General features: G+C 43.2%; 1 protein-coding gene across 20 annotated transcripts in view; it reads left to right on the forward strand.

Annotated features, from left to right (window-relative positions):
• The window catches only part of CACNA2D4 (calcium voltage-gated channel auxiliary subunit alpha2delta 4), a 179,524-nt gene that overhangs the window by 149,229 nt on the left and 10,197 nt on the right, over nt 1-20,098 (forward strand). For 4 of the 20 annotated variants that reach the window (XM_039546326.1, XM_039546316.1, XM_039546343.1 and 1 more), the window contains 7 exons: nt 244-305; nt 1,513-1,527; nt 4,500-4,544; nt 5,814-5,876; nt 16,080-16,150; nt 17,777-17,852; nt 18,809-18,861. In XM_039546326.1, coding sequence (XP_039402260.1) covers nt 244-305; nt 1,513-1,527; nt 4,500-4,544; nt 5,814-5,876; nt 16,080-16,150; nt 17,777-17,852; nt 18,809-18,861 — 385 coding nt within the window. Of the gene's footprint in view, nt 1-243; nt 306-1,512; nt 1,528-4,499; nt 4,545-5,813; nt 5,877-7,592; nt 7,708-9,139; nt 9,260-11,186; nt 11,277-11,972; nt 12,122-16,079; nt 16,151-17,776; nt 18,297-18,808; nt 18,862-20,098 lie in introns of those variants that run through there. The other 16 variants (XM_039546335.1, XM_039546409.1, XR_005601081.1 and 13 more) reach the window with 15 other exon arrangements.

Raw genomic sequence — 20,098 nt, forward strand, 5'->3', positions numbered from 1 at the left:
GGAGGTGTCGATATTTCAATACAGCAATTGACACCTCCTTTTCTCCCAGCCTGTTAAACCTCTGACTCTCACTTGACTGTCTGACTCAATGCTTACCTTTCAGTTCGTCATTTACACTTGGAACCAGGCTGCGAGTGCAATTTTGTCCTGTTGTTTCATGCAAATTTTTTTTTCCCTTTCCTAACTTGCAGCTATTTTTCTCTCACCCCCCTGGCCTCCCTCCCCACTTTTGTTTCCCCGTAGCTGTGGGCGTGCAAATTAAGCTGGAATTACTCCAACGCAAGTTCTGGATGGCTACGTGGCAGGTAGGAATAGCAGTAATTCTGTGGAGATACTTGTCCCATGCTATGCACGTTGATTTCTGGTGGCAGTTCCATGAAGGCTTTTGTGAAATTTGTATTAAACAGATTTATGTGGTAGATTAGTTTTAAGTTACACGTTTTTCTAATCCTTTGACGGCTCTAATGCTGCATGAGCCGCAAGTCTGTTCTAGGAACACTGCGTTAACAATGTCAGAATCCTGGCCCGGCATTAATGCTGCTGCAGCTGACACGTAAATTGTGGAAATATGTTTGCATTCATTCAGGCTTTCGGAACCATCATGGAAAGCTGTAATTTGGGGCACAAAATCTCCCTGCCCTCCTTTACTATCCTGATCTCAGCGATGATGTTGATGATGATGAAATCCTACTAGCCTGTCAAAATAAAAAATAAAAATAAAAAAAGACGACTTGCTCCAGGCTAGCAGGCCAGGAGAAATTTGCGAGGCTGTGCTAGTTCAGATCGTCTAATCAGAGTGAGAGAATTGGGATAACTAGAGCATTTCCTGGGTATGATAAGGAGGAGAATGGAAATGCCTTTTTGTTACCAGCAAGGGGCACTCTCAAAATATTAGGGAATATGGGCAGCACATTGTGGAGAGGAGTCTCATCGGACTGAAGATGCAAAGAATGAAATGTCTGCCTGGTGCCCACAGAGGGAACTGTTACTAGGTTAGAATTATTCTGGTTTGAGCTCAGGAAACTTATCTCCATGACTGGAGAGCCTGAGGGGAATGGGAAAGGATTTTTATTGCCACTGGTGGCAGAGGGAGGGCTCTCGGCAGGCTGGAGACTGAGGTGCCCTGCGTGTATGTCTAACAGGATACCTGGCAATAAGAGATTCCCACAGAGTGAACAGGAGCTCGTTGGAGGTTTATCAAGGGGGGTTATTGAAAGGAGGTTGTACAAGAACCTTCTGGGGGACATGGCCCCAGAAAGTAAACACATATTAACATACATTCATTCCCGGGGTGAAATGAGCCTGGGAAGAAAGACCAAAGAAGCTGAAGGGTGGTTCCTGGGTCAGGGATGAAGCCCTGTTTCTAACACTTACTCATGTGAAAGAAGAGTTTGCCTGACTTACTGGCACTAGCTAGCAGTTCAATAAGGAGTCACTAATGAACATTTTGTTTTTTCTCTCCACATCTCTCCTGCATACTGCACTGCTCCACATACCCACACTCCCGCCCAGCCCAATGACACTGATGTAAGTAGACAGGAGCTCAGGACAGAGAGATCTCTCAGAGTTCCCCACTGTGTCTCTGCCTATGTTGTATGATGCTTTGTTTATCACGTGTATTTTATATGTCATTGTTTGATACATGCTGTCCCTTGCCTCTAGTAGCTGGCGACAGTCTAAGCCCACTTAGCTTGTGTTTTTCTTTGCAGTAACTAAGTGTCTTTGGCAAACTTTAAAGTAGATTGGGTTGCAGTGATTCAGAGACCCACCCAAGAAACCACAGAGCCTGACGTGGATTGGTCCCTTGGGAAGTAGTGATGCAGAAATGTTTGAAGCAGCAGTCCCAAAATAAATGGGGAGCACACATTCAATTATCCCCATCGCTGTGGTTTTCTCACATAAATTTCCTGCTCTTTTTCGAGCAGAATGAACAAAGGTGATTCTAATCTCACTCCCACTGCTGCAAACCCAGAGTCATTCCAAAGGCTTTAAAAGAGTTCTTCCGGATTCACACCTATGCTGAGATGAGAATCAGTCCAAATGCTGCAATGTAAGCATGTAGAGGGGAGCACATGTATTGGGAATGGGTGTTGTGGCCTTTCAGCAGGGCTGCCCAGAGGATTCAGGGGGCCTGGGGCAAAGTGGGGGAGCTGCGGTGCTTGTACTCACCCGGCCATGGTCCAGGACTTCAGCAGCATTTCGGCGGCGGGGGGCCCTTCAGTCACTCCACGTCTTCGGCAGCACTGAGGAGCCCCCCACTGCCGAAGACATGGACCACCGCTGGGCCAGGGCTCGTGGGGCCCCTGCGGGGCCCAGGACAAATTGCCCCACTACCCCCCGCTCTGGGCGGCCCTGCCTTTCAGGTTGAAAATAATTCTTCTGGGTTTGTTAGGGATTCTCACCTGAACTCTTGGGTTTCGTCAGATTCTCCTGCATCACTCTTCTCTGGGCCAGTCCCCGACTGGCCACTGACTGGATGGTACAATCCTAATTGATACATTCAAACTTCCCCTTGGAAGACTATCCACTTTTCCATCTATACATTATTAGAAAACTCTTCCCTGCTGCCCTCATCGACAAGCACAATAACATTATAAATAGATTTAAACTAGAGCTAGGAGCAAACCAACACCCGGGACCTTTACTTTGCAGGAGGGGCTTGAAATCTGAACATGGATCTGGACTTGAATTTTGTAAGTGGCCCCTGACTTTATCTAGGCTGAACTAAACCCTCAGATCTGAACGGCCTTAACCTTGAGGTGGCTGAAATCTGGATCCAGATATTTGCAGCTTGTACCCGTATCTGATTTACACAAACTCTCACCCTCCTGAAATGTTGTTACAGTCTAATGAAATTCCATTGCTGGGCGATGGCGGAGCTGGTAGTTCTGAGAGATCACTTCAACCCCTGAGCTAAAAGACACAATGAGCCAAGAGACACAATGGGCCCAAACTGTCCCTTGGGTTAACTCAATTGACTTCACTTTGGTTTGTTAATCTTCATCCCTATGGGTAATACTCTTGGGTTTATTACGACCATATTTCTCAGCCGCACAAACCAGAGCAAATCCAGAGTGACGTCTAGGGCTGCCACTTTTTTGCATATGTCATGTGGGGATGAAATAATCCCACCATGACAAGGCAACATTTGCACCGTCACATCATAAAAGTGGACCAGGTAATGTCATTGTCTATTAAACCATTATCAAGATGTGAAGAGCGGATGTAGTTGTGGCAACGGCACAAAGCCCTGGAGCCTGAAACAAACTGAAAATTCTTTGATCATCCTTTGAAATATGCTTACAGGACACAGGGTGGCTCCATGGAAATAGCACTCTGTATTGCAGAACTTGAGATGAGAAACACCACTAACAGTTTTGCTGTGGTTTGAGAGGCCGATTTACCCACAGCTGTTCAGAGACAGCCAGGAAGGGCAGACGGAGAGGGGCTTATTTTTTTGTATAGAATTTATTGCAGTTTTAAAATAATCAGCAGCAGATCCAGAGTAGGCAAGGCCTGTCATCTTTGTCATTTATTCTTCCCCACCTCAGGAAAGCCAGAGAAGGAAGGAGACCCGCGTAGAGAAATTGGCAACACTGCGTCAGCTTTCCCTCCCCTGCCCCCAAGGAAAATAACAGAAAGAGACAGACACACACACGGAATAGTTATGAAATGAATAAGCACTTGAAGGCTTTTGTTACTCACTGTTTAACTCCTCCTGTCCTAGCCAGTTCAATGGTGTGACACACGTCAACTCTGGTATCCGTAGATCCTTGAATGAAACAAATGGATGGTGCCTGAGGCTATTGGAGCACATTCGCATTCTATTGTGTCATTAGTTGTCTGGAAAAAAACACTGCCTGAGAATAATGCATCCCTAAAATGTAATGTCTTTGTTTTGGGCAAGATGTTATGAGATATGAAAATGCACCCTACATTTTCTCTCCAATGTATAATTATTTTTGTTATTAATACTAGAGGGATTGATTCTGCCACCCTTGCACTGAGGGCTTGCTATGCAGTCAGCGCGTGGCAAGCTAGGCTGTGAACATACAGTGCTCTAGCCTGCCACACATTAACTGCCCAGGCGGACCCCGCTACAGCACACTAGAAGTTCCCTTAGGTCCTGCTCACAGTGGATAAGGAGGCAGAACCAGGCTTATGTGTAATATTCAGTGGAGACAATACTGTTTATTTTGAGGAATTAGACTGTGGGTAGAGGGCAGAACTATTACTGGTCTCCTTGGCAGGCGTTAAGTGTGTGCTGCTTAGACAGTCTATTTCAAAATGGTAACTAAGTCGTTGACCTGTACCCAGCTGTAAGATGTAGATCCTTTGTCTGATGTCCATCCCCTTGAGGCTAACGAGATAGACACTATCAGAGGGGTAGCCGTGTTAGTCTGGATCTGTAAAAGCAGCAAAGAGTCCTGTGGCACCTTATAGACTAACAGACGTATTGGAGACTCTGTCATCATTTAATTTCTCCTGTTCCTTTCCAGTGCAGTGGTGTGGATGGCGTGTGTCCGCTGAGCTGTCAGGATGATGTAAGTTTCATTGAGTTCGTTAAAGGGTCTCTGTGAGGATTATGGGGTGAGGAGGTCATTGGCCGAGGGCCTGCTTCCACTGAAATCAGTGGGAGTCAAGGGTGCTCAACACCTTACAAGAGGTGCTCAGCAGGACCACAACCAGAGCCAAACATTCAGTGTAGGGCTTGACCTAGCACCAAGTCCTGCAGGGAGCTTGTCTGGGTCAGGGGAAATCACCATGGTACAGCATGTGGGGCTCAGAGGGCATCGATCTCTTCTCTGATTTGGCCAGTAGATTCTAGTGGCTGCTGAGGAGAATGCCTGTTAGAGAAGCCCCTCATGTTTTCCATTCTCCCTATGTTCATGCCATCCGGGGTTTCCACTGGCTGCTATACCATTGGAGCCCAGCTGTGTTCTGGAGAGAATGTCCTGTCCTGTCAGCAGTGGGGTCAGAGGAGAATCCTCTTTTCATGCTCAGAGAGGGTCTCTTCTGGATCCTGATCTCTTCCTCAGTCTGAGATAATATTATAAACTGAAAAATATAGACTATCAGGATTGCCCATGAAATGGTGGATCTTGACCAGGGTCCTCTCACCCTTACCCCAGATTTTTTGCCTCTGGAGAATCTGGAATCTTTTTTTCTTGGAAAAAAAAAATTAGATGGAGGCAGGATCATCTCTAGTGCTTACAGCAGAAGAACTGGTTGTCAGGAGTCCCAGGGTCTGTTCTTCATTCTGCCACTGACTCACTGTGTGACCGTAGGAGAATTATTTAGTCTTTGTGCTCTGTTTCCCCATCTGTGAAATGGAGATCGTAACAAGGGTTAACTCACTATTGTTTGTAAAGCACTTTAACATCTGCAGGTGGAAAGCACTGGATAAATGCAAAGTATTATCACTATTCTATTAAGAAGAGTGCCGTCTGAACTCCCTTCCTTTTCTGACAGTGTGTAGTGTTTTCTTAAATATTGTTTATATTACAGTAATACCCCACACAGAGATAGTAAACGGCAGACTCTTTGAGGCAGAGACTACACTTTAAATACTATAAGCAAAGCGGACACAGAGTGGGAGGGGAAATGGAGACAGAGAGGGAAAGTGATTTGCCCAGGGTCACACACCAGGCTAGTGGCAGAGCTGGGAATAGGACCCAGGTATCCTGAGCCCCAGGACAATGCCCTGTCCACTAGGCTATACTACCTCCCCTGTTATACTAGTAACGATAAACAACCAACCATAACCAAAGTGCCATCTGTAATTTCACTTCCTTTCCCTTATATCTCTGCAGAATCTGAACTGCTTCCTCATTGATAATAATGGATTTATATTCATTGCCAAGGGATCTACAGAGGTAAGAGGGCTCAGACCTGCTTATGTAATAGAGGGGAGAGTTCAGTTGCATCAGCCTCCAGTTATTGAATATGCAGACCCAGGATCAGGGCCCCGCCACAGCCGAATAGGGCATTCAGCACAGTATCCTCCCTACAACTGTTATGAACAAAGGAGTGAGAGTTTGGAGACACAGAACAGGCCCCGTTTTATCACTTGTCCTTCCAAGCACCAGATCAAACATCTGCTGGGGAGGGGGACTTAGGGCCAATGGGAGGAGATGGAGACATCAGGACTCAGCTGAGAGGCTTCACTGTGTTTCATCCAATCTGCTGGAACACTTACCAATTGCTGGGGGAGGGAGTGGGGTCTGGAGGTTACAGCCTAGGGCTATGAGTCAGGAGACCTTAGTTCTGTTCACAGGTGTGGGACTGATTTGGTATATGGCCTTGAGCAAGTCACTCTAGTGCCTCAGTTTCTGCACCTATAAAATGGGGATAGCAATACTTACCTTCCCCTCCCCTCGGGGGCATGGGGAGCCTTCATTAATGAATGCATTAGTGCCTGTGAAGTGCATTGGGACCCTCAGATGGAAGGGTACTAAACAATACAGAATGTTGATATTCTGTCTCTGGGAGTTGGTTGAAGAAATGACTCTAGCTGAATCATTAAGTAAGAGCAGCCACAGTATAATTAAGCTCAACAACCTTGAGGGAGAGAAGGTACCAAAGGCCCTGTGACACTGAACTTTAGCAAGGGAATTTTTAAAGATAACGAAGAAACTAGTCGAAAAGGTTTTTATGTCAAAAGTAAAGAAATAAAAATCCTTACCCCGACCGTGGAGGCTACTGACACAATCTACGAGAGTCGCAAAGGTCATTCATTCCCCTAAACTAAAACAGAAGCAGGAAGGCAAGTGTCATAGGTTTATTCCCCACTTTGAACTTTAGCATCCACAAGATAGGGACCTGCATGGACTCCTCTAAACTAAAATCCTAGTTTAGATCTGGTAAAGCTGCCACCAACTAGAGATTCCAGTGTCTAGTACACTCCCTGTTCCGCCAAAACTTTCCCTGGGAACACAGATCCAAACTCCTTGAATCTTAACACAAAGGGAAATAAACCATTCCCCCACCTTCTTACCCCTCCCTTAGTCGTTGGGAGAGATACCTTGATTCAATGAGTTTGAATCAAACAAGGAGGGATTCACTTTTCCCCCCTCCCCTTCCCCTGAAAATCGAAACAAGGGAAGAAATCAGTCAGGTTCTAAAAAGAAAATATTTTATTAAAAGAAAGAAAGAAAGTACACTATCTCTGTAACACCAGGATGAAAAATATACAGGGTCTAGCTTATAAACCTGAAGAGGCTTCCCCCCCCCTTTCTCAGAATAATCAAAGTAACAGCAACAGAAATAAAGATATTTCTCCAGCAAACATACAGTTGCAAATGTAGAAATTAATTATAAGACTAATCCACCTTTCTAATACTCACTATACTGAATAGAAGAAAATACTTCAGGAAACTTGGATAGCCTGGAAATGCGTCTGGCCTCTCTTAGATCCAAAGAGAGAACAAAGACCCAACAAAGAACACAGACAAAGACTTCCCTCCACAGAGATTTGAAATTATCTTGTCCCTTGATTGGTCCTCTGGTCAGGTGTTCATCAGGTTACTGAGCTTGTTAACCCTTTACAGGTTAAAAAAAGACCTTAACCCTTAACTATCTGTTTATGACAGCAAGAAAAGAAACAGGATGGTTAAGTGGCTGGGTTCTCAAGCCAAACAAGTGTCCTTCAGAAAATGGAAATCCAGCTCAAGTGAAGCCAATAGAAAGGAGCATAAATTATTTTAGGTACAGTGTAAGGTAGTGTGACATTTCCCAGGGTACAGTCTGGACTGTTGGACAGCTGTGTCCCCTCCGTTCTCCAACCTGGAATGCCTCTTACACTGCTTTGCTGTAAGAACATCCACTTCCGGCCTGCTCTCACACAGCCTCTAGCATGTAAAATCCCTCCCAGCTACCAAGTATTGAGTGCTGCTCACTAGCCACTCACAAATTAAACTGCAGAGCAACACCAGCAAGTTCTCTAGTCCCAGACTTATCTCCCAGAGCTATGCATCTTATACTGTCCAGCACACTACTGAACAATGCAAGCTTATAGAAAGTCCATCATTTCATCAAAGGAAAATGATATGCACAGGCCTTTTTAGGCCAAATGGAGTTTCCCCACACACTTTAATCCAAACACTCTGGTTAAGAAAACAATAAGAGAAGTTTATTAACTACAGAAAGATGGATTTTAAAGGATTGCAAGTGATGATGCATAAAAGTCAGGATTGGTTACAAAAAGAAAAAAAAGAGTAAAATGCAAGCTAATGGTTAACTTAACAAACTAACAAAATTCAAAGCAAAGGTTTTCCTCACCCTACACTGCAGTAAATTTCGCAGGCTGGGTCTCCTTTCAGTCTCCTCTTAGTTCAGTGTCCTTCAGGTATTCATTGATATTATGAGCAGAGAGAAGGAAGGAAGAGAGGTGAATTGGAGGCCACTGTCTCTCATTTTTATATCACTGTCCCCTCTTTGAGCCAGTTGGGGTGCTGGAGACAAAGTCTCTTGTGTATGTGAGTTCTGAACCGTCCCTGTGATGAAATGTAAATTTCTCATTCACACCTTCCTGCTGTTGGAGAATGGCTGCTTAAGCCATGATAGCTCTTTAACACCGGACTGGGTGTTGGTCTGTCCTTTGTTCCTGAGAAACTGGTTTGGGCCTGCTTTTCTTAACCTGGAGCATGTTACAGCAATGTTATACAGTAGAATCCTATAACTTTACATACAATGATGATACATGTATTTTACTGGAACACTAATGTTCAGCACATTATGAGTTTTCAAATGATACCTTACAAGGCATACTTTGTACAAAAATTATTATAGTCTAGTAAAAATTGTGACCATAGTGGTATAGACTGTCACAGGTAGAAATTAATGAGGAATTTGAAGAGCAAAAAGCCAAAGACAGAAACAAATAAATTCTTTAAGTAAATCAGAAGGAGGAAACTTGTGAGAGAATTTGTACATTTGCTGGACTATTGGGGAATAAAGAGAGCAAGTAAGGACAGTTGTTGAGACACTAAGGTCCAAATTCTGATCCCCTTACTTATGAGGAGTATCATCTTACAACACCGAGCTCAGTGGGACTGTTTGTGATGTAACGTGCTACTCAGCGTGGGTAAGGTTGACAGAATCTGGCCCTAAATTATTTCTTTATGTCTGTCTTCACTAGAGACGATGCTGGGGAGATACATATCCCAAACCTACTCTTTTCAGATAATGAAGATGGGGCATTCTCAGGGATTCTGATGTCAAAAAACGAGATGCAGGAACAAACTCAAACTGAAGAGCAGTAAGTCAGCATGGCCAGATGATGTAGAAAGGAGCTGGAGAATGAAATATTTAACCTTCTAACAAAAATATGCAACTTCATTAAAATCCACCCTATGCCAGATTATCAGAAAGTTGCAGATATTGTACCTGTCTTTTAAAAAGACAATGGGGTAATCCTGGGAATAACTGCAGCCTTACTTCAGTACCAGATACACTGGTTGAAGTACTTGTGGCACCTTAAAGACTAACAAATTTATTTAAGCATGAGCTTTCATGAGCTACAGCTCACTTCTTCGGATGCATAGAATGGAACACACAGACAGGGGATATTTATACATACAGAGAACATGAAAAGGTGGAAGTATGCATACCAACAGGCAGAGTCTAATCAACTGAGATGAGCTATCGTTAGCAGGAGGAAAAAAACTTTTTGAAGTGATAATTAAGATGGCCCATAGAAGGTGTGTGGAGAACTTAACATAGGGAAATAGATTCAATTGGTGTAATGACCCAACCATTCCCAGTCTTTGTTTAGGCCACAGTTAATAGTATCTAGTTTGCATATTAATTCAAGTTCAGCAGTTTCTCTTTGGAGTCTGTTTTTGAAGTTTTTTTGTTGCAAAATTGCCACCTTCAAGTCTGTCACTGAGTGGTTAGTAGCACGTTACAACATTTTTGAATGTTATGATTCCTGATGTCCATTTCCTAGACACTACTGTGCTAATAAACGATGGTCACATAAATACCACCCTATACCGGAAACCCACTGACCGCTATACTTACTTACATGCCTCCAGCTTCCATCCCGGACACACCACATGATCCATTGTCTACAGCCAAGCTCTAAGATACAACCGTATTTGCTCCAATCCCTCAGACAGAGATAAACACCTACAAGATCTCTATCAAGCATTCTTAAACCTACAATACCCACCTGCTGAAGTGAAAAAACAGATTGACAGAGCCAGAAGAGTACCCAGAAGCCACCTACTACAGGACAGGCCTAAAAAAGAAAATAACAGAACACCACTAGCCATCACCTACAGTCCCCAACTAAAACCTCTCCAGCGCATCATCAAAGATTTACAACCTATCCTTAGAGATGATCCCTCACTCTCACAGATCTTGGGAGACCAGCCAGTCCTCGCTTATAGACAGCCTCCCAACCTGAAGCAAATACTCACCAGCAACCACACACCATACAGCATAAACACTAACCCAGGAACCTATCCTTGCAACAAAGCCCGATGCCAGCTCTGTCCACATATCCATTCAAGTGACACCATCATAGGACCTAATCACATCAGACACGCCATCAGGGGCTCGTACACCTGCACATCTACCAACGTGATATATGCCATCATGTGCCAGCAATGCCCCTCTGCCATTTACATTGGCCAAACCGGACAGTCTCTACGCAAAAGAATAAATGGACACAAATCTGACATCAGGAATCATAACATTCAAAAACCAGTGGGAGAACACTTCAACCTCTCTAACCACTCAGTGACAGACTTGAAGGTGGCAATTTTGCAACAAAAAAACTTCAAAAACAGACTCCAAAGAGAAACTGCTGAACTTGAATTAATATGCAAACTAGATACTATTAACTGTGGCCTAAACAAAGACTGGGAATGGTTGGGTCATTACACCAATTGAATCTATTTCCCTCTGTTAAGTTCTCCTCACACCTTCTATGGGCCATCTTAATTGTCACTTCAAAAAGTTTTTTTCCTCCTGCTAACGATAGCTCATCTCAATTGATTAGACTCTGCCTGTTGGTATGCATACTTCCACCTTTTCATGTTCTCTGTATGTATAAATATCCCCTGTCTGTGTGTTCCATTCTATGCATCCGAAGAAGTGAACTGTAGCTCATGAAAGCTCATGCTAAAATAAATTTGTTAGTCTTTAAGGTGCCACAAGTACTCCCGTTTTTTTTGCAGATACAGACTAACACGGCTGCTACTCTGAAAACTGGTTGAAGTGATACTTAAAAACAGAACTGTAAAACACCCAAATGAACATGATGAACGGTACAGCTTCTGTAAAGGAAATTCTGTCTGACCTTCTAGAATTCTTCGTGAGCGTCCACAAAATAGTACATAATGGAGAACCAGTTATAATTTATTGGAACTTTCAAGAAGCTTTTGACAAAATCCCTCACAAGGGGCTGCTAAAGAAACTGTGTAGTTACGTGGTTAGAAATAAAGTACTGTCATAGATCAGAAAGTAGTTAGGAGACAGAAAACAAAGACTAGGAATAAATAGTCCATTTACAACATAGAAAAGGTTATCAATGGGGTGTCCCAATGTTCCATAGTTAGACTAGTATTGTTGAATATATTTATCAATACTCTGGGAAAGGGAAGGAGGGAAAGAGCAAGATGGTGAATGGTGCAGATAAAATTATTTAGGTAAGTTAAGATTAGGGAAGACTGCGGGGAACATCAAAAGATCTTAATGAAGCTAGACAAATGGGCAATACAGTGGGAGTTGAAATTCAGTATTGACAGATGTAAGGTAATGCACATAGGAAGGAATAATTTGAACTACATGTATACATTTCTGGGCTCTAATTTAACTCTCAGAAATGAGACCTGGGCGGCACTATGGATATCTCAATATAAACATCTGCTTAGTGTACAGTGATGTCAAAAAAGAAAACAAAATGTTACTATGCATAAAGAATGAAATAGAAAATAATATTGCAAATATTGTAATACCATTAGGTGAGTCACTGATATGCCTTCACCTGAAATGGTGTGTTTAGTTCTGGCCACCATCTGCTAGAAGATAACAGAAATAGAGGGGCTTCAGAAATGGTTAATAAAATGAGGCATGGGGAGAATTCCACATGAGGAAAGATTGAAAAGATCAGGTTGGTTTAATTTAGAGAGAAGATGAATATTTACACCTATTTACTTTTTTTCATAATGCAAGAACTAATGGACAGCTAATAAAATAGAAAAAGAAAAAATTATAAAAGAAAACCTTTGTTTCATTACAGTCCAATAACCTGTGGAACTCACTGCCATGAGATTTCACTGAGTCAATAACTTAGTAGACTTCAAAACAGCATGGTCATTTAGATAGTTAATGAGACCATGCACAATTCCATTAGACAGATTAAAAAATATAGAAGGGGCATAACCCTCATGCTTCAGGACATAAAGCAGCTACCAACTGAGAGTGGGATAGGAAGGAACTTGCCCTTTGGGCAGATTTTTCTGTAAGTCTCCACTGTGGGGTTTCTTGCACCTTCCTCTGAAGCATCTGGTACTGGCTACTGTCAGCCATAGGCTATAGGAATAGATGGACCCCTGGTCTGCTCTTGCAGGGAAGTTCCTATGTTCCTGCTGTTTATAGGTCCGGGGTGGGTTTTTTTGGACTAAGTTCGACTTTTTCTTCACCTTGACCCTCACGTGCTTTAAAAAAAAAAAGTTACATTCCTGAAGCCATTTGCCCATGGACAAAAGCAACGGCAGACTGCTTAATGCCATTACTGCTGTCAGTTCTGGGCACATGGCACCTGTATTCCTCTTGTGCTGCCTCTGCATTGCCCCTGGGTCTTATGGAAAATGGGGTTTATGCAAAGCTGTTCTCTGGCAGATCTGACGAGTGAAAACCTGTCGTTATCATGGATTTAGATGAATTATAAACAGTATCCGCGTGCCTCTGCGATCAGGCATTCTGGCAGGCTCCAGTGCTATCAGCTACTCTAGCTGTTAACTCCCCGGAGCTGGGGAAAATCATCATTTCTCTTGTCAGTCCACAGCTTGCCAATGACTTTTTGTTCATGTTTCATTTGTATTTAGATTGGCTCTTTATTTCACCTGTTACCATTGGTCTCTAAATTGTTGATTCCTACATAGTATTCCTACAGCCTTTTCCTCTGCGACAGACATCAAACAAATGGCAGCTAGCCAATCAGGATACCACACAGGCAGTAGATTTAAAAATCGGGAGCCTGAGGTCTGGGTAGGGCAGCCTTCCTGGTCTGTGTCTGCACACTGGACAGCTCATCACATTGCAGCCTTTCCCAGCCTGGGTCTCCACACAGTACAACTCACCACACGGCAGCCTTCCTGGATCTCCACATGTGGGGCATCTTAACACAGAGGAGCGTTCCTGAATCTGGATTTCCTTGAGGGAACAAGTCAGCCAGCTTGCTACATTGCGTCCCTACCCAAGTTAGCTATGTAGGTTATATGTGCCTAGTGCCTGATGCTGATGCCAGTTTTGCAAGTGTATGCCATTTAAATACCGAGGCCAATGTCTGTGTATAAACGAGAGAAGGACAGAAGTTCTGCCTGCAGTGCTCATCATGCAAAACATACCAGGAATCGCATCAGATCGTGAATGAGTCTGTGCGGGAGAGTCCAGTGAGTCATGCAGTACTGTATGTGTCAAGAGGAAGCTCTCCCTGTACCCCATCTGCATCTCAAGACAGCACAAACTGTTACTGCTCTAACATGAACAGTGGTGGGACCCTCGTTCCTATTTCTCCCTGCATTTGGCCAAAGAAAGGCAGCCAAGGAACTGGCTTCTTGTTTAAAACAAATAGAACCTGCCAACAGTGTGACACTTCCCAGCATATATTTCAAGATAAAAATAGAGGAAAGTGTCAAAGTGCGTGTGTTCTTACCGTGATGACATGAGCAACTGGGATTGAATTGCCTTAGCTACCCTAGGAGCTGTGAGATCTTCTCCATCATGTCTCCTCACTCCATCCTGCTGCTGTCCTTTGCCTTGATCTGACATCACCCCCTGTCCAGGGGAGATAGCCTAGCTTTGATCCATGTGCTGATGACAGGGATTCCACCCACAGATCCAGTATAGGAGATAGTTTTAAGAACAGACAGTGGATCATGCAAGCCAGGCCTCCCTGTGCCTTGGGAGCTGGAGGGAAGGGGGTGGTCCAGTAACCTTTTCCCAGAGGAAGCAAGAAGCTTAGTGAAAGCTGAGAGCTGCAGAAGGTTAGGAGTTGGGCTTTAATGAGTGTGAAGAGTTGTTTTGATGAAGAGCAATTTGGGTTTACTAAAAATTGAGTTCTCATGCTATTATCAAGCACACAGTACATAAAAGTACCTAGCTTTGAAAATCTAGTACTGTAGGTCAAAAGGCCAGATCATTGCTGTTTTCTGGATGTACTTTCTGGGCCTTATTCTCATTTATACTAAGAATCCATTAAATGTTTACATTGCCACTGCAAATGAGAATCAGGCGCTCTGTGCTCAGGAGGAATTGCAGGAACTCAGTAAGACGTCCCAGTATTCCTGAACTAGACAGGCTGCACTCATAGTCCAACCATGGCCCTTTGACCTTGCCATGCCAGCTGCAGATTATGTTGCGTTACATCTAACTGTTCTGGCTCTCATTACTGCTACAGAATGGTATTAAATGAAGCAGCTGGACCAATAACCACCATAATCAGATTGAAAGAGCCAGTGAGGTGAAAGAGCTACAGCTTGCTCAGACACCTTTGACTGTGTCTGAGATTATTAAAAACCAAATTGTGGGGGGAAGAGATGACTGTATGCCTATGTATGTGTGGTGGGAATGTCTGGCTCTTTAAGAGTATTGGGAGGAGATTTTTAACCAAGTATTACTAATCTTGGGTGATTATTATCAAATGATTCTTTGGTAAATCCTCCTGGGACTTCCTAGTGGAAATGGTCACACTCCCACTAATGAAGAATTAATCTCTCATTCACTGTTGGCTGCTAAACTAGTTTCTCATTAGAAAAGGGAATTTTTGCCCAAACTAGAATGGTTCCATAATAGATGGGAGCTAATTCTTATGGAAAAATTAACCCATCAGATGTGTACACTGCAAAATGGACAGAAGACCAATAAGTAACTATTTAGTTACCCTAGCCCATCCTCAGAGAAAGCACACTTGCCAGAAAACAAACCATTGCTTTGACAAATGTTAAACATAACTATAGCGGATTTACTCTGGTTTGTTAGTAAGTAAAGGCAGAATTGTTACTGAGATCAAGAAAATCTCCAGAGGCAACATACATTGACTTGTGTAAAGATTTTACATCCTCTGATATTGTAATAACCTGCCAAATAGATAATCCTGACTACATCTTTGCACAATGTCTCCCTTAAACAAAAAGTGATGCAGCCATTTTTGTATTTGTTAATATTGCATCTTTGGTACCTGTATGGCTGTGATTTGCAAAACTGCTTATAGTTCTTAAATAAACATGTAACTGCACATACACATTGTGCTCTCTGTCCCCCTATAGTCACTGAACCCACACAGAGATTTAAGAGTCCGCTACAGATTTTGAGCTAACATAGCTGGGTCTTTTAGCTCAGGCAGGGGAGGCACTTGCTTTCAGAACCCGTGTTCACAGGTTACAAATATTCACAAGAGAATACAGGCCCCACCTCAAACTTCTCAGCCAGTCAAAAGCTGGAGCTATGTGCAAGGCCGGCTCCAGGCACCAGCACAGGAAGCAGATGCTTGGGGCGGCCAATGTAAAGGGGAGGCATGTCCGGATCTTCGGCAGCAAGTCCCTCAGTCCCCATCGGAGCAAAGGACCCATAGCAGAATGATGTGGCGCGGTTGAGCTGCCACCAAAATGCCGCCGATTGCGGCTTCTTCCCCCCACTTCGCCGCTTGGGGCGGCAAAAAAGCTGGAGCCGGCCCTGGCTATGTGATACCTCTTTAAAGGTGCTTGTTGGTTATTAACAGTATTCATCAGGTAGTAGATCCTACAGCTTCTAGACAGAATGGATTGGTTACACCAGTAGAAAGCTTAGGAACTTTATCACTAACATTTCTCTCTTCCCTCTCCCCTTTTATCACTTTGTCTGTGCAGGCTGGAAAATTTTTTGGTGAAGTGGACGGCTCAGTAATGACCCAACTCCTAAACATGGGAATGTTCAGGAAGTAAGTGGAGATCTCCTCTGTACCTTTCTTCTGTTAGAAGGTGATAGAGCTGGGGATGAAATGTATTGTCCCAGTGACAGTGGTATAGCTGGCTGGAAGGACAATGAGGGAAACCATGAGGTGGGGCAGGAAGTTCAATTATTTATTTCCCTACTGTCTATTTTCCTACAGACACTCTTTCACCTAGCATCTTTCCCCCTGACCAGAATCCTCACACTTCTTGTTTTCTCCCTTCTCCTGCCAGGCTTCTCTTGCTTACTGGATGCAGCTACTGCAAAGCATTATGGGATCAACTAAATCCCAAACTGCCCCAGTCTTGCACTATCTGAACTGCACCTATGTCTTAGTCCCATATGTTAGAAAGTGCTATATATATGGAAAGTTTCTCTGCTTTTGGTTGAAAGCTTTTCAGTTTCTCACCAGACCTTGAAAGATTTTAAATGAGTGGCTGGCTGCCAGAGACCTCCCCAGTGGCTGCAATACAGTTGGTAGAAAATGTTTTCCCTTTGAATGTCCTTCACTAGTTTAGTTGCACACTAATTCTTTAGTAAGTTCAAAAACAAATTAAACATTTAGATGGATTAAAAATGGCATCTGGGGTTACTCAGGTAGATAAATTATAATCCTTCCGTTCAAGGGCATATTATGGTCACCCTCTGAATTCAGGAAGAAATTTCCTCCTATGGTATAGTATTGCACAGTGTAGCCTATGATTAGGTTTTGGCTTAAGTTAGCCTAAGTGTAGAAGAGTATGGAGAAATTAAAGTTGCTAGTGTAAGAAAAGTTAGAGAGAAGTTGAAAACAATAAAAACAGAAAAATTGAAGTTGGCTACAATGTAACTTTGCTCATGTCCTTGCTATGTTTTTAAAAATGATAAATGTTTTATTAAAATGTTATCTATATGAATAGCACAAAAATACATTGTTATAGATGTCAATTTAAATAATGGACTATGTAAAAAACCAATAAAAAGGTGGCAAAAATGTGAATATAGTAATAAGTGGGTTTAATGTTAATTATTCTTATAATAGTTATGTCATTTTGTTAAAACTGAGGAGAGTTCCAATCAATATAAAAAAAGTACCATTAGGTTCCAAGCTTATAAAACTTTACTTTGCTCTGTTGTCAGTGGACTAATCACCCACTGACATACTATTTCATGCTCAAGTGTAAGTATAACTGAAGTATTGTGTAAGTAGTAATTGCATGCCTGTTTGCTTAACTAATCATTTTTCTTTTGAATCAAGTTCAGTTTTATCATTCACCATGTCGCCTAGTGGTCCTTTGCTAAATAGATTATCTGTAACCAACTCAGGGCTCTAATCTGAAAGATTGTGTTTTGTTGCACCCTTTTCTTTAACAAGTTCATATTAATTGGGAACATTTCAACATAAAAGTTACAGCAGCTACAACACCTCTCTCAGCAGCATCCAGCCTTACCCACAGACAGGACAGTGGACTAGACAGACCATCAGTCTAATCAAGCATGGCAATTCTTATGTACAAACATATATCCAGGATATAGCCTGAGTAGGAAAAAATTTAGCTCACACTTGAGTGACCATCTCATGGCTGGTCGCACTTCTTGCTTTTGACTGTTTGCTTGTTTTGCTTTGATTTTATAGGGTGACGATGTACGACTATCAGGCCATGTGTAAAATGCCCTACCATCATCACAGTGGTGCCCAGCCTCTGCTCAGTGTATGTATCTCCCTATGGTCAGCCCATTGCATGAATGCTCATTGGTAGCTTGGTCCAGAACTTCTCTAGTGCCTTGGAACACATTCCTGTTAAGAGAAAAGGAGTTGTTTGTTCTCAAGTGATGGGAAATTCAAACCTGACATAGATCAGTGCAACTCCATTTCCTTCAGCCATTTACATGCAGTCCCATCATGCCTATCAGGCATATAAGGAACCACAGAAATCTATGCAATGAACTGTCACCAGTACAGTGCCAGGCTTTTCTTAGGTTACAAACTGTAGATGAAAGTGGAGGAATTGACTGGGCATTGCAATGTCAGCATCAGGAGAAAGGTCTCTAGGAAGAGGCATTCAAACTACCATGGAAGAGATGAAGACATGGAATAGAGGGACCAAGGCTAAATGTTCTGAGAATAGCACGTAGGCCAGGATCTACCTAAAAAGGTAGGTAGATTGGGCACTAGACAATCCACTTTAAAGAAAGGCTGGATGGATATGGGGTTAAGATGCTGTGTTATCAAAAGCAGACAACACTAACTGTAGTGTGAGGCTGCTAGTGCCACAGCTTGTACCAAAAGTACCACTTACCATCAGATAACAGCATTCTAAACTGTCATTGTCCCATTTAGTAAGTTTATTTCCTCCCTGCTCTGTGCTCTCAGAGGTCATCCATACCAGAGGAAAATCATCAAGTAATGACATTTTCAAAGTCCCATGCACATTTGGGATAAACTCTCTGACCCAATGTGAGTGGAGGTGTGGAGATATTATTGGTAGAAGGAGATTCCACTGGCTTTTGATGCATTTTGCAAATTTCCCATTGATCCCAAGAGCTTAAATTCTAGCCTGTCTCCAAGAATTTGCTTGATAGAGAGAACCTAGATGAAATATTGAGTCCTGCAGGATGACTGTCTTTTCTGTGAGCAGAACTTTATGGTATTTCTCTTTTTCTCCAGCCCATTTATACCTTTCTTGCTGCAGTGAAGTGGCTGATAAGTGATTTCCTCATGTGAGTACAACAGTTTAGGAGGATTATACCAACAGGGGAGAGATCTAAGACAAATACATGCACAGGCTCATTGTTAAGGCATGACTACAGTAGAACCTCAGAGTTACGAGCATCTCGGGAATGGCGGTTGTTTAACTCTGAACAAAACATTATGGTTGTTCTTTCAAAACTTTACAACTGAACATTGACTTAATACAGCTTTGAAACTTTACTATCCAGAAGAAAAATGCTGCTTTCCCTTTATTTTTTTAGTAGTTTACATTTAACACAAAACTGTACCATGTTTGTTTGTTTGTTTTGTCTCTGTTGCTGCCTGATTGCATACTTCTGGTTCCAAATGAGATGTGTGGTGGACTGGTCAGTTCGTAACTCTGGTGTTCGTAACTTTGAGGTTCTATTGCAGGGCTTCTCAAACTGGGGTCACTGCTTGTGTAGGGAAAGCCCCTGGCAGGCCGAGCTGGTTTGTTTACTTGCCCCGTCCGCAGGTCTGGCTGATCGCGGCTCCCACTGGCTGCGGCTTGCTGCTCTGGGCCAATGGGAGCTGCTGGAAATGACGCTGGCTGAGGGACTTACTGGCCGCCGCTTCCAGCAGCTCCCATTGGTCTGCAGTGGTGAACGGTGGCCAGTGGGAGCCATGATCGGCCAGACCTGCGGACGGGGCAGGTAAACAAACCGGCCCAGCCCACCAGGGGCTTTCCCTACACAAGCGGCGACCCCAGTTTGAGAAACACTGTTCTACTGCATAGGCATTTCTGTAGCATTATCACCATAGTACCGGAGAACCTCCCCACAGCCCTGTGAAATACAGAAGTACTAATATTCCCATTTTGCAGATTGGGAAGCAGAGGTACAGAGTGATCATGTGATTTGCCCAAGGTCATCAAAGTGCAAAGTCTGTGGCAGAACCAGAAATATCACCTAGGTCTCCCAACTCCCCATGCAGTTCCTTTAACCACTAGACCATCCTTCCTTTTCAGATTTGACTAGGATCAGTTGAGAACAATTGTTCAATTGAAAAGAGATAAAGAAAGAAGAAACTAGTCTGTTCAAATAAGGATCCTAGTGACATGCTGGAGACTATACCCTGTGTTTCCTGCACATGGTGCAGTGTTTAGGAGGACGGGAGGGAGGGGAGCGAAGAGGTTTAAACAGGAGCATTGGAGTCAGCTTCCCCTCAGATTGAGAGAAAGTTCAGATCTACATCTGGGTCCAAATGTTGCAACTTCGATCAATTTTT

This window comes from Mauremys reevesii, linkage group 1 (genome assembly GCF_016161935.1).
Source record: "Mauremys reevesii isolate NIE-2019 linkage group 1, ASM1616193v1, whole genome shotgun sequence".
Classification (NCBI taxonomy): domain Eukaryota; kingdom Metazoa; phylum Chordata; order Testudines; family Geoemydidae; genus Mauremys; species Mauremys reevesii.